The sequence below is a fragment of the Bufo bufo genome, chromosome 7, assembly GCF_905171765.1.
Source record: "Bufo bufo chromosome 7, aBufBuf1.1, whole genome shotgun sequence".
Taxonomy (NCBI): Eukaryota; Metazoa; Chordata; class Amphibia; order Anura; family Bufonidae; genus Bufo; species Bufo bufo.
The window spans coordinates 46,949,499-46,964,057 of NC_053395.1; the positions used below are offsets into that span (position 1 = coordinate 46,949,499).

Here is a 14,559-nt window from a genome sequence, read left to right on the forward strand (position 1 = left end):
AGCCCACATTAGGAATCCTGATGAGGCCCTGAACATCAGCATATGTTTAGCTGACAGAGGTGAAACCTGGTGACAGAATCCCTTTAAGGGAGGGGGTCTAACTCTATGCCATTCCCATGCCCACATAAACAGATCTTGTTTTCACAAGGCAGCCCAGAACCGGACTGTCGCGCCTTAGTCCAGCGCATTCTATTATATACCCCAAAGTCACGTGACTTCCCAACGCGAAGGGCGGCGCTGGGCTGGTCATGTGACAGTGGGCGGTGACGCAGCGAGGGGGAGCTGCGTCTGGTGTTGCAGTGGTGACTGTGTGTGAGGAGAGGACTGGGTCTGCGGCTGTGACTAGACTGTGCTGTGTTGTCGCCGGTTCGGCTCTGCTTATCCCTGATAAAACAAGCGGGAATGGAGGAAGACGGGGCTGGTGAGTAGCTGCTCGGTGCCGGGGCTGTCGCCCTGTGCGCTGTGGTGTGGTTCAGTGCAGCAGTCCCCTCGCCGGCAGCGGAGGAGTTAAATGTCATCTCTGCTGTAATCCGGGATCGGTGCATGGGGCTGAGCGGTGAGGGCGCTGTGCAGACTGTTGCTCTGCCTTAGTACATAGCGCTGATTAGATGGTGAAGCTGCAGCTATCAGGCCTGTTTACATACAGTGACCCCCACAGCACGTAAGGGGACCACCCTCATATTGCCTTGACATGTAGGGTCCCTTTAACCCTTTCCATTTCCTCAATGTGGTTGATTGTTCCATCTTGTCAATAGATCTGCCCGGTACCCAAGGGGTTAAAGGGATTTGCTCATAGCAGCCAGTCCCTGCGGGACCCGAGAGGGTCACCTCCAGCTGTCACCGGCAGGCAGGCGGTTAATGAAGGGGTTGGCTCCTTAGCGGCAAAGAGACGGTTAATCCGGGCTCTGCAGTGCAAGTCCCAGTACAGAAGGGACTGCTGTGTGACAGCCAGTTGGGGACTACAGTCGTTGCAGTCTTTGAGGAGTTCGGGGGTTAATAAAAAGCTGGTGATTTCGGTTGTGCCCGTCTTCTAGCTTAGGGTATGCTTCGGTAGCGCCCTGCCATGTCCTTGCAGATGGCATTGCTGGTTTAGGCAATTTGCGTGTATTGGCGCGCGCCACGTGCGCAAGCCCAGGTGCAGGGTGCACGCCCGCAGTACAGATCATATAGGGGCGTTCAAGTGATCGGTTCACGTAGAGTAGTAGATTTTGTCTCCTAGCAACACCGACATGTCCCCCCCCCCCCCCCCCCCCCATCGGGGTGGTGGCAGCGTGGTAAATGGTTCAGGTCGTCAATGAAGCGCTCAGCGGTGGTGGGTAACGAGACCGCCAACCTGCAGGAGATGAAAAATGTTGCGCCCGGGGTGCCAGGTATATGAACAGAGGGAGGGAGTATTTTCTTTACGTTTAATAGACGAGGATTCTGTAATGTTGTTCTACTACGTGGGTGGCTGGAGCCCCCCCAAAATATTTCTGGCAGGCGAGCCTGGCTTTTAACGTCTCCGTTCCTGAGACGGCACCCTGTCTGGCCGTCCCCTGAAATGGATACCGGGACTTGGAGTCAAGGAAACTGTGTGTTATTTTTTCCCCACCCTTGGCAATGTGTAATGAATGCCGGAGTTCTTTTTTTTTTTTCACTGTCTGTGCGCTAAGGTTGTGAGTGGAGGCGGCGCTGCGTGCGCTGTGTGCGTAAATGTCTGCGAAAGGTCCGTTGCACAGCTTGCAGTAAGGAGCCGTCCTGCAAGTTTTAGGTCGCCGTGTTCATTCCTTTTGTCTTGCGTTGAACCCTGCTCCAGTGCAGTCTCAGGACAAGAAGGTTTTGTCTCGCGGTCGGGGGCAGCTGCTGTGACAGTTGTTTTTGCTCTGATGCTATCGTTGCTCATATCAGAAGATGCTCCCGGAGACTCTAATCTGTGGCCATCGTCCATCAGAGACTGATTACCATTCTTATTTTTTTTTTCTATTCTTAAAGGGGAACTCCATCTCTCATTATCTTATGAGTTTATAGAAAGGTGCTATGTCGTTTAAAGAGGACCTGTCTCCTCCCCTGACATGTCTGTCTTAGGGCTCATGCATACGAAGGTGCGCACCCCGTGGCCATGCTGCGGACCGCAAATAGCAGTCCACGGGCACCAGCCATGTGCCCGCCGTTAGCGGATGCGCACCCTTTGACTTGAATGGGTCCGCGATCTGCAAGATTTAGTCCGTATGGCAAAAAAATAGAGCCTGTTTTTGCACCACTCCGTATTTTGCAGATTACGGACCCGTTCAAGTCAGTGGGTCTGCGTCTGTGACATGGAGCGCACTATGGGCACGGGCCAGCCCTTATGCCTCATTCACACCTCCGTGATAAGATGGTCAGTGATATGTCAGTGAGGGATCCGTGTTTTGTCCACGTGTCCGTTTTTTGCTGTCCGTCTGTCACGGACACTGTACAGCTGGAAATCTATTTTTTAGCCTCCCCCCCCTAATGGTCCGCGAAACACGGATGGCATCTGTGTTGTGTCCGTGTTTTTCACAGATCCATAGACTATAATGTGCGTGAAGGATCCATGAAATAGAGCGTGCGTCCGTGCAAAAAACAGGAACCCACGGACTGCGGTAAAACACGGATGTGTGAATACATGCATGTTAAAATGAATGGGTACGTGTGCTGTCCGTGAATCTTTAGTAACTACTTGCATCTCCCCTGTAATAATTCTGGAGCATTTATTCTTCTATGTTGTGCCTTTCCTCCGTTATTTCTTCTAGAAGTTTATACCAGCAGTAAAAGTACAGGCGGATGTTACCGATTGGGGGTGTGTCCCTGCACAGCTGAGTCACACACCTGTTACTGGTAACACCCAGCAGTACCTTTGAGGCAAACTGCTGGCAATTTAATTGTAAACTTCTAGCAGGAATAACAGAGGAATGGCACAACATAGAGCCATAAGAATAGAACCTCCAGAATTGTTATTACATGGGGAATGCAAGTAGTTAATAAAACTGACATGTCAGAAGAGGGGGCAGGTCCTCCTAAAGGAGTTATCCAACCCCTATAATGCCCAGGCCCCTCACACAGGTTGTACTTACCTTGCTCCCCGGCACCCGTGTCGCATCTGATGCCCGCACAGCCGCTGCTGCTGATGTTTTGATGGCGAGATGCAGTGGCAGCCATGCGGGCATCAGAAGCATTGCCGGGGCGCCAGGGAAGTATAACCTGGGCGAGGGGCCTAGGCATTTTCGGGGGCATTATAGGGGTTGGATAACCCCTTTAAAGCCTCTTTCACACAAGTGATTATTCCTGGGCGCAAAGATGAATGGGCCAGGATTCAGTCCGGATGCTCTGCGTAATGCCACCCACGTTGCATCTGGCAAAACTTGCTTGTGTGAAAGAGCCTTTAAAGGGGTGACCGAACCTCAGGATATCTGATCGGCAGGGGTCTGACACTGCAGCCGCACCGATCAGCAGTTCTGCCGGAACTACACATTCTATACTGTAGCACTGCTCCTGTTCCCTTCAGTGGAAGCGCTGCAGTTGCCAGTTGTGGCCACTTCACAATGGATGGCGCTGTGTGGTTCTGACTTGTGGAACAGCTGATCAGCGGTGGGGGTGGGACCTCAACTGATCAGATATCGATTTGCCTGTCCTCAGGATAGGCCATGAATCCCATTAAGTCCTGGAACACCCCAGGGTAGTGATGGGCAAGGATAACCGTGTAAAGGGCGGCCGTCACCCTGTATATAACACTGCTACAAAGAACTACTGTGGAGGTATACATGAAAAGATAAAACGTGAAAAATGAATGACTTAGTCAGGCCAAATGACTTGTCCATACAAAGTCTTCTGCCATTACTCATGAAAACCGCCCAGAAAATGTTCCAGCAGGAAGGAGTGCAGTCTGCCTGGTGCAATGTTCTCGCCCCGCTCAAAGACCCTGCAGTGACGGGAATAAAAGGGGCACTCCAAAAAGTGTCTGCTGGGATCCATGGGGAAAAGTCATCAAGGCGGCTGCAAAGATAAACGGTCTTAGTTGCCTATTTTAACCAATCAGATTCCACCTTTCATTTTTCAGCGTTTCCTCCAAAGAAAATGCATCTCTGGAGGCGTAAATATGTTTTTCTATGAAGAATTTTTGCAACTTTGGGTCATTTGTGCCAGTTTTCTGACCTAAAACAGTCTCAGACTTTGTAACTTTTTTATGTTTTGCAACAAAATTTGGGACTTTTTAGCTTTTTCTAACGCCTTTAAATCACTCTTAGAGCTCATGCACACAAACGTGTTCCGGCAATTCGGTGCATTGGGGACCACAATTTGCATTCCCCAATGCACGGGCAACATCTGTGCGGTTTCGGCAGACGGATCGAGACCCGTTCAACTTGAATGGGTCCGTGATCTGTCCGCCCCGCACAGAGAGAAACCCCATGGAAGCAGTCCGTAGTGCTTCCGTGGGGTTCCTCGCCATCGCACCTTCCGGATTGCGGACCTATTCCATTTGCGGGTCGCGATACGGATCCAGCCGGCACACATTCGTGTGTATGAGCCATTATTACGCTGTAGCACTTGTGTACACCGTTACAAGCACGTTGGTTGCATCGGCTCCATGGGAAGAGGACTCGTGTTCATTCTGCGCAAAATTCTTAAGATAATGACATTTTTTTGATGATCCAGAGGTCTGTTGGGCATCATGGCTCTTTCTTCTTGTAAGTTGGTGGGATTCACAAGTCCTACCCCAGCAGATGTTGACCCCCCCCCCCCTTTATTTCCCCTCCCTCCGTTTTCAGTTCCTCGCGGGGACTTGTTTTGGTGTGAGGACCGTGTATTCCACCATCAGATTATATTCCTGCTGGTGGTTTTCATGAGTTATGGACGAGTCATTCTGAGTGACGAGGTTATTCATGGCTCATGTATCCAGGAGCTGCAGGTTTCTTCTCTGCATAGCACGTGGTTGTGCCGTGGATCCTCCATCTCCCCCCCCCCGTACCAGACGTCTTTCCTACGTTGCGTGTCTTAAAGGTTACAGTTGCTTATGGGCTGGCTTGGTGCACACATTGACCCCACATGTTGGGTCCTCCTGTTTAGAAAGTGAAAGAATAGGAAGTTCTGCGTTTGGACTTTTTCTGCTGCCCGTGTTCTCGGCAGGGGTTTGTCACAGTGTGCACGCGTCTGTGTGATATCTTGATGGCTTGAAGAACAGCAGAGGTTCTTGGGACATGTGATCGGCTAATCTGCTGGATAATTCTTTAAACCGATGGCTGGGTTTGCCATATTCTGCTGTGGTAGAGGTTGCTGCCAATTTAGGATCCACAGGAAACATTTGCGAACCAGTTGGTTTCCTTTTTTTGTTGTTGACTGTGGTAAGTTCCTTAAAGCGCTTGTTCCTCTTCTTGGCGTCTTCTGGTAGACTCTTCTCACGTGGCCGGACCTGGAAGCATACTGGCCCGTTCTCCACCGCTGGGTTCCGGCTCCTTTGCCCATCCGCCTCTGCTGCAGAGCTCAGGTCCCCCACTACCAACATCCAGTTTGACGCCACTGCAGCCAATGACTGACCACAGCAGTACCACTGCCGTCAGTCATTGGCTGCAGAGGCATCAAATCAGATGTTAACAGCCGGGGACCAGGAGCTGGGACCTTAGCGGCGGGAAGCAGGTAAGTATGCTTCCCACTGCAGATCCAGCTACAAAATGGGGACTCCCAGAAGATGAGCAACCTCTTCAGGGTGCCAATACACCTGTCATTCATCTGACATTTACGGTATGCCTCTTGATTTCCCACCATACACATGCATGCTCAGTTCAGCCAAGCATGTATGTGTTTTCATTGGCAAGAGAGAAGAAAGCTGATCTCAGACACCTCTAGTGGAAGCTTATCTCAGAACAACTTCTCTCTTTGCTTATCGCCTCTGCTGCAGTGCTCGGGGACGCCACTGCAGCCAGTGACTGGCCACAGCAGTGACTTGCCCCTCCAGTTGACATGACGCAAAGGAGGCAGGTCACCACTGTCGCCAGTCAGAAGGATCAGGCGTTGAAATTCAGCTTGCTCAATCCTTCTTTCACCCATCGTTATATGTCAGGGGAGAATCGGGAGGTCCCTATACTACATAGTCAACTGGCCATCTGATATGTATGGGGGCCAGCACCCAGACTCCATCACCCCAATGGGAAAATTGTTTGTGTGAAAAGGGTTGTCCAAGATGCCATTTTAATGTCTAAACTGCAGGGAGACAGTTAATATAAAGCCTCATGCACACAACCCATTGACTTCAATGGGTCAGTGGTCCTCATTTTGCGGCCAAGTATAGGACACAGTCTATCTTTTTGTGGAAGGGACATATGGATGCGGAAAGCACGCGTCAATGGGTCCGCAAAAAAAAAAAATGCAGATGGCACACAGACCGCATTCGTATTTTGCTGATCCGTGGTTTGCCAACTGCATAACTGACATGGTCATGTGCATGTAAAAAAGAAACTTAAACACCTTCTGGAGGCCTTTCCGATCCAGCAGTGCCACGATGTAATGTTCTGGCTGCAGCGGTGACATACTGTACACTTACCTAGCCAAGTAATTGGCTGCAGAGGTATACGCGACGTCACCGCTGCAGCCAGAACAATATGTCGTGGCTGAAAGGACAGTGTATGGAAGTGCTGGATCCGAGGGGCTTTCTGATAATTTTAAGTTTTTATATGAAGTTAATTACCTCCCTGTAGTTTTGGCGCCAAAAAATTGCAACTCAGACAACCCCTTTAAGATGCCTTCACAGCTTCTGCTCGCTGCTTATTTACTCCTCGTGTGTTTATTGGAGAAGACAATGACCCCCAGTTACAACATTCTTTTCTCCAGTTTTGGTGTTAAATAAACAAAACAACCCTTTTTTGCGATTTTTTTAAATGCCTTTGCGCCGATGTTTTGTTGCGTTTTACTTAGATTAGTTTTTACTCCAAGCGCATGGAGGACTGCCATAGGTGCGCCTAATTGCTGACGAGGCGAACCCTCCAGCAGCGCAGGAGGGGAAACCAAAGGACGGCGTGAAAAAGCCGGTCTTTGTAAATGACCCCCAATGTTTGCCCAGGTTCTTCTCCAATGATGTAAAAATGTGCTGTCGAACTGTTTTCCACGTTCCCTGCCATTTCTCCTCCAGGCTTGTTGGAAAACTGTAGCCTCTCCGTCCCCCTCGTCTCGCTGAAAAAACGCAGATGACTTTTGTCTGGAGGAAAAGGATGTTTAAACAATGTGACCCGATAAATTCTAGTATATTTTGATTCTGGTCTCAATCTTGCCTATAAATCAGACAGTAAAGTAAGTCGCCTGTTTGGCCACCTGCGGAGTCCTACGTGGGGACCCGTCTGTACGAGGCCGTACATGTGTTTCGTTTTAATGGAACGGGAAGGCTCCGGGGACCTGGAGCATTTGTTTTAAGAAGGAAGTGGGCTGACCTGTTTGGTTGCCATGAAGTCAGACCATTATTATTTGTGTTTTGAGGAACATCTGCGTTCAATTTTTTACATTGAATTTTCGAAATTCTTTCTTGCCACAAGTTGATAGTATATGAAGTTCTACGAACATCTGAACCTTCCTCCCCCCCCCCCCATTGTTATAACTCAGACGTGGTTCCAGTTTTGTTTTCATCCCTAGATCTTAGAGGAACTTTCCCAGTAATTAATGGTGTGCCTCCCTTTGCTCGAAGACCATATTCTCAGGGTCTCCAGCACTAGGTTGAACACTTGGACGCCTACATCTGTGCTTCTCTGGCCTCCATACGTAATCATTTCCCCGTGTCGTTTTCATGTTGTAATGTGGAAGGAGAACATCGTGAGATCAATGGTGGTCCACGTCCAGCTTTCCGGTCTCTAAATAATTGACTTTTTTTTTCCTTTAAAGGGGTTGTCCCATCTAGGACATTGAATAAAACAAGGTTCGACAACGCAGGGGTGACAACAGGTACTAAAATTGGTGCAACAGATGAAGCCACAAAAAGTATATTAGGAACATTTTTGAAACTTTCTTCATTACAGTACAGATTTATCATGAAGGGAATTTCTAAAATCAATCCACATTAAAAACAGTTTTTAGGGTTTCAATTCACACAAGCTCTACAGATTGTATCAGGACCTGTTCAGGGAAAAAATGATGGGTTTGCAGCACGTAAGATTGAGTTCAGCGGTTCAGTTTTTCTCCATGACTTCAATTGGTTAATGTGTTTTTCACGCACGTGAAGAAAATCCGAAGAATAACGCTCACCATCTCCCAGCGACCATCAGTGAAAAATGTATTGCATCCGGATGTCTTCCGTTTTTCACACAAGCCCTATTCATTTCTATAAAGCTAGAGCTGCGTGAGAAGCGCACAATATAGAACATGCTTTGATCTTTCCTGAACGCAGAAATGATTGCGGGAAAAATGACGCTTCTGTGCCCAGACCCATTTGAAATGAATGGGTCAGGATTAAGTGCGGATGCTATGAGTTCACACCACGCATCGCACCCTGATGGGAAACTCACTTTCGCGTGAGACGTAAAGACATCCCCTATGTTAGACTATGGGGATAAAACCATACTGTACCTGCGTTCTGAATTAATAATCCACAGCGGAACAGGATGCGAATAATGTTTTGTCGCAAATTTCCTGTACATGAATGTCTCCATTCATTTCAATGGAGATGTGATCCGCTCAGAAATCCACAACATGGGGGTCGGTCATTTACGAAGAGCGGCTATTTTTTACGTCCGTCTTTTACTCCTCTTTTGCTCTGCTGGTGGAAAATGTGGCGTGTGCCTCCTCATAAATTAGGCGCACCTTCAGCAGTCTGTGCGTCTGGCGGAAAAACTAAGCTAACCCCTGTCTGGAGTCGTCTTTCAGGCGTAAATGTTGGTAAATTTGTCTGAGACCAAAGTTGCATGCTCCCCCCCCCCCCCCCCAACCCCTTGACACTCCTGTGTGTGTGTGTGTGTAGAACGCTGTGCGAAAACGCCAGTGCGACAAAACATGTTGCACAGGTTTTCAAAAAGTTGCAAAAAGGGGGTCGTGCAAAAAGTGGCTTAAAAATGTGCATAAATAACCCCGATAATTCACAAACAAATACCCAGGAAAACAAAAAAGCAACAAAATCTGCAATTGATTTTTTTTTTTTTTTTGCGGAAAATTCCACAACGTGTGAGGGCACCCTAACGTGGCTTGTTTAGGTCACATAGGTGATACTAATCACTCAATTAATTACGCCTCTAAACTGCTGCCAGATTGACAACTGGTTTGTGCGCTTCTGACCTACATTTTTTTATCTAGTCAGGAATCGCCTCCAGGCGCTCTGCACGCTGCCCTTGTTGGAAATAGGGGAACAATGGCGTCCCTGTCTGCTGCTAATGCCGAAAGTGTGAAGCCACAGATAGCTGTTTATGTTTCTAGCCAACGGCGGGGAAATTTGGGGGGGGTTTTGTGCCACAGGATGAAAAAAAAAAAAAGAAATCGGAGAAATTGTCGGCTCGACTAACTAAATGGGACAAGGGCACCCCACCTAAGTGCAACGTGTCGCATGATGTCTGCCATTCTCGCCAGCAGCCATTTGGGTCTGGAATGGAGAGGGCCCCCACATTGCATCCGAAATGTCACTTTTAACCAATCTCCAATGTGCACCGTCTTCTTTATGTGGAGCCACTGACCTTGCTGTCTGCCCTTACAGCGTGCGTGACCTCGGAAAGGATTGACTACCACGGGTCGCCGCACTCCTAATAGGACACGTCTTGGATGCAGTTCCTCGATACACAATGGATTTTTTTTTTTCTTTTTTCAGTTGTTGATGTAATGTAATATTACAGAACTATGCCCTGGAAATCCAGGCGCGCTGACATCTGTGCACGCTACGCCCTGTGGAATTATGGCTTCTACACATATGGACAAAGAGGCATGAAGGCGCGATGCGGCAGAGGAAAAAAAAATATGGGGTCCAAATCCACGGAAAACAAAACAAAGAAAAAAGAAAGAACTGTGCAGAGAAAACTGTGGCGTAATATGGTACCAGTAACGTGAATGAGAACAGACAAATCTCTTGTACAATGTGCGTATTTTTCCAGGCGGAAATTGCAGATTTTGAAATCCGCACAGTGTCAAGTATTTCAGTGGATTTTTGCAATACAAAGGGTGAAATCGGGACAAAATCCGCAATGAAGTCCACAAGTAACACATGCGGATTTGGGTGCGGAACCAGAGAAATCTGTACGGAAATTAGTTTTGGAATCGCGCATTTGCCCTAAGGACTCATCCACGTTTTTCGCTTTTCACTGGCGCATGCTGTCCGCATGACCATGGGACAGAAAAAAAAAAAATGACGTAGACATGCACTACTTTGGTCCGTGATGCAGACCAAACTCGCCCATTGAAGTCTATGGGTTCGTGAAAATCACGGACACTACACGGATGGCATCCATGTCGCGTCCGTTTTTTACTGACCACTGATAGGAGATACTTTTGGAAATTAATTTTCAGCTGAGCAATGTCCGTGGAATACGGACACGTGGACCAAACGCAGATCCTTCACGGTCATCTCCACGGGTGAAACAAGGACGCATTTTTCACGGACTTGAAAATGACAAGGAAATGCGGACGAGGCCTAAGAATTCGGCTACACGGTAATCGCGCCCAAGGATCGCAGCAATGTAGTGGTTCTAGTAAAGAAATGAATGCGGTCTAGGCCCCAGTGTGTGAACCCAGCCTTGAGGTTAAGTTGACAGAAATAAAGTGTTCATCAAGATGTGAATTGGATCTTGGCAAATAAAACTGAATTGTTTCCCCTCTAATTTGTGCTGTGTGTGTTTTTAGTTTTTTGCTTTTTTTAATTTATCCTCCTTCAGTTATGGAAACAAAATGTACATGAGGATAAATCTGCCAAATGTGATTTTCCGGGGCCTAAAGTTCCAGTAGATAATGAGATAAAGAAAATTTGGGGGCTCCATTTAATCTTGGGAATGGTTATTGGGGTTATTCCATGAATAATGTAAAAACTGAAAATCAGACATCATATAGTACATGATAACCTATTTTTAACAAAGCTAGAACCAGCCCTGGACCTCACATGGATCCAGAGATCTCCCCAATCGTTGCTCCAATTGTTCTGCTAGATTTATTTCAAGATGGCAGCTCAGGGACCCTCTCCTTTCTCTGGGGTGTCTCCTTTCTGCTGCAGCTGGGGGCGGTTGAAGGCTAGAACCCAGCATGTGCTTCTGTCTCAGCAACCAGGACAGAGAAATGAGAAAAAGAACAAACAGTAGGTGGCGCTATACAGATAGATTTAGTTGAATCAGTAGCTCTAAAAATTTTTGAATTATACGCAATTACAAAAATATTGAGATCCAAGTGCTGGTTTGATAGACGTAGGCCGATGGTTGAATGACCCTTGGAGTAACGATTATCTGATGAACAAAGCCATAGTCCAACTTGGCCACTAGAGTCCTTCATACTGGCCATACATGTTCACAGATGGACAAGCTTTCTGGGAATGTTTTGGGGACGTTCTTTCAGCCATCGTCGTTCCTGACAGTGATGGTCTGTCATCGATCAGCCAAAATTTACTTCATCGCATGAAGTCTGGTCTTAGTTTTGTTCTTTAGGCTAATGTCTGGGTCTGGTAGCCCATTGCGTTGACCTGATCCGCTTTGTGAAAGGGAATGAAGGCACAAATTTTGTTTGACAGTGGACAGTTCCTTAAAGAAAAAAAAAATTGGTCTGACAAGAGAGTGTAAGTAACTTTGTTAGGTCGATATTTCAAAAATTACTTATCAGGCTTGACCTGGCTTTCAGGTCATGTTGTCATGCTGTAGACATGGAAGTTGGTTTTGTTGCTCTATATCATGATCAGTGGCTGCCCGTTACTGACACATGGTATGACTTTGTGATTAAACCATTTTTCTCAAGGTCACTACACAGGTCACTTGAAAATTGGATAACTTTTTTGAGCCTTTAGAAAATTTGGAAGTCACAACATAACCCCTGACTTCCGTAGACTGACCCAGGGCCATATGGAACTGTGTTATGTGACAGACCAGTAATGACATCCAGAACTTGTTTTAATGAAGCCGAGCATATGGTGGTCGATCAGGCCTAGCTTTAGACCTTAGGAGGTCTCTGTATATGGTTGTAGGGCTGACGACCCTGTTGAGTTACAGGCCGTGTGTCATTTAAAGGGGGTTAGAAAACAGGAGTTGTAATGCCAGACACAGTTAAGGGCAAAAGTGGTGGTGTTTCTGGGGGGGGGGGGGGGGGGAAACCTCTTTAGTCTAGTCTGATTCTGGACCACCATTAAGAACATGAACCTACGTTGTTTCAAGCTTGTCAGACGTCACGTTCAAGAGGTCGATCATATCTTGTTGGGAAATTGTAAGTCTGAGGTAAAGATGTGCTTATACCATAAGGGAAATTGTAATCCTATCCTCGGGATAGGCTAGTAAAGGGGTTTTCCAAAAGTTTAATGTTGATGCTTGACCTATGCACAAAGACACCTGCAAACACTGGAACCATGGGTGACTATGAATTGCATTAGTGCTATACTTACTATAAAAGCTTTATGCGCACATTTTGGATCAAAATTGTGTTGGGCCCATCTACCAACGGTATGGTTGCTTCTTTAGACGGGAACCTGCATGATTTTGATCCAAAATATTTACCAAGACTTTCATATCGTTTGGAGCTACTTGTTTATCATCAGGATAGGTCATCAATATCTGACCAGTGAGAGTCCAACACTCGGCACCGCTAGCTTTTTGAAGAGGCCGCGATGCTTTGGGGAGCACTACATCCTCTTCTTAGGTCCGTGACGTCACATTCATCAGTCCCATGGCTGATGTGCAACTTGGTTCCTTTCAAACGAATGGACCTGAGGTGCATTACCAAGCACAGCCACTATACGATGGACGGCGCTGTGCTTAGTATGCTGTGAAGGGGCTGCAGTGCTCACTGGAGCGGCACCGCAGCCACTTGAAACAACTGATCAGTGTCAGAACCACTTTAGTATCTGATCAGTGAGGGTTCAACTCCAAGGAACCAGTCCTAAAAATTAAGGAGGCAGGAGTGCTTCAGCGAGTGCTCCGTTACATTATTTATTTTTAAATTAGGACAGCGCCATACTTTTTGTTGTGGCTGTGCCTGGTACTGCACCAGAGCCCTATTTACTCGAATGAGTACTAATCTGCTGTAAGCTACAATACGAGGCACAACCATATAGAAATGTACGGCGCTGTGTCGGGGGAACAGCTGAACACTCAGTCTAGGCCAGTGGTGGTGAACCTTTTACAGACCAAGTGCCCAAACTGCAATCCAAAACCACCTTATTTATCGCAAAGTGCCAACATGGCATCTTAACCTGACTACCATTACAGTATATCTTCCAAGTACTTTTTCATTTAGCTATAACAGCCTGCCTACAGTCAATGCGCTGCCTATAGTGCGCCCTGTGCTGTGCTGATGCATGGCAAGAAAAGGCATATTGGTACACCATAGACTTTTTCCAGGGCGCGGGTGTCCACAGAGAGAGGGCTCTGAGTGAAGCCTCTGGCACCCGTGCCATAGGATCGCCACCACTGGTCTAGTCTGTCGGTATCATAGTCTTGGAAGAACCCTTTGGCTGCCATTACAGCTCCCATAGATGTCACATTCAGAAGTCACCATCCTCGCCCATTATAAGAATAATACCAAGGTGGCAGCTCATCCGTTCACTGGAAAGTAGTGGAATTACTGAAATGCTTCGGTGATGTCATCAGATCCCTTTGAATTAGTGGTTTAAACAATAAAATAGCATTCATGTGCAAGGTAGAACTGAATACTGTTCACCTCTGCAGATTCTGCCATTCTTCTAGAAGAACATCTCTGCGTGTGTTGTTGTTCCTGTCTGAGAGGCATAACCGGACCGACAGCATTGTCCGTGGGTGCGTTCTTCGATGCCAGGTTCCATGCACCGTGTTTTGGTTTCTGTTTAAAGGTCTGCATTCCTGCTTATGCTATCTTGCCTTGATGCACACATTTGACTGACACACCAATTGTAGATTTACACATCCGTGATAAGATGGTCAGTGGTTCATCCGTAAAGGATTGGTCTGTGTATCCCTTTTTGCACCCTTGTTGTGTCCATGGTTATCATGGACAATAGTCTATACTGTGTGTGAGGGTCCCGTAGTCCAAGACAAAATGGGGCGTGCCTCTCTGGTGTCACCACAGACCCACTTATGTGTGAATGCCCACGTTAAAGTCCGTGGAGACCACGGACAGCACAAGTCTGTGATTCACTGATGTGTGAAAGAGGCCTTCAAGGGATTGTCTCACCTCAGACATTGGTGGCATATTGCTAGGATATGTCATCAGTGTCAGATAGGCGTGGTCCCACCTCTTGGGCCCACACATATCTCCAAAACGGGACCCCTGAAGTGAGCTGAGTTTCTATGGGACAGACGAAAATGGCCAAGAACTGGCTTGGCTATCTCTGGCCGTCCCATAGAAGCAAATGTGGCCGTGTTTGCGTGGTGCACTCTACATTCATTTCTATGGGACTTCTGATAATGGCCACGTCTACTCGCTCTGCTTTTTTCAGAACTCCCACAGAAA

At 47.4% G+C, this 14,559-nt stretch overlaps 1 protein-coding gene across 1 annotated transcript in view; it reads left to right on the forward strand.

Moving 5' to 3' along the window:
- The first annotated feature begins 281 nt into the window (after nucleotides 1-281).
- The window catches only part of CYTH3 (cytohesin 3), a 113,598-nt gene continuing 99,320 nt past the window's right edge, over nucleotides 282-14,559 (forward strand). The window contains exon 1 of the mRNA XM_040439266.1: nucleotides 282-421. Within this exon, the coding sequence (XP_040295200.1) occupies nucleotides 403-421 (19 nt within the window). The 5' untranslated portion in view covers nucleotides 282-402. The remainder of the gene's footprint in view (nucleotides 422-14,559) is intronic.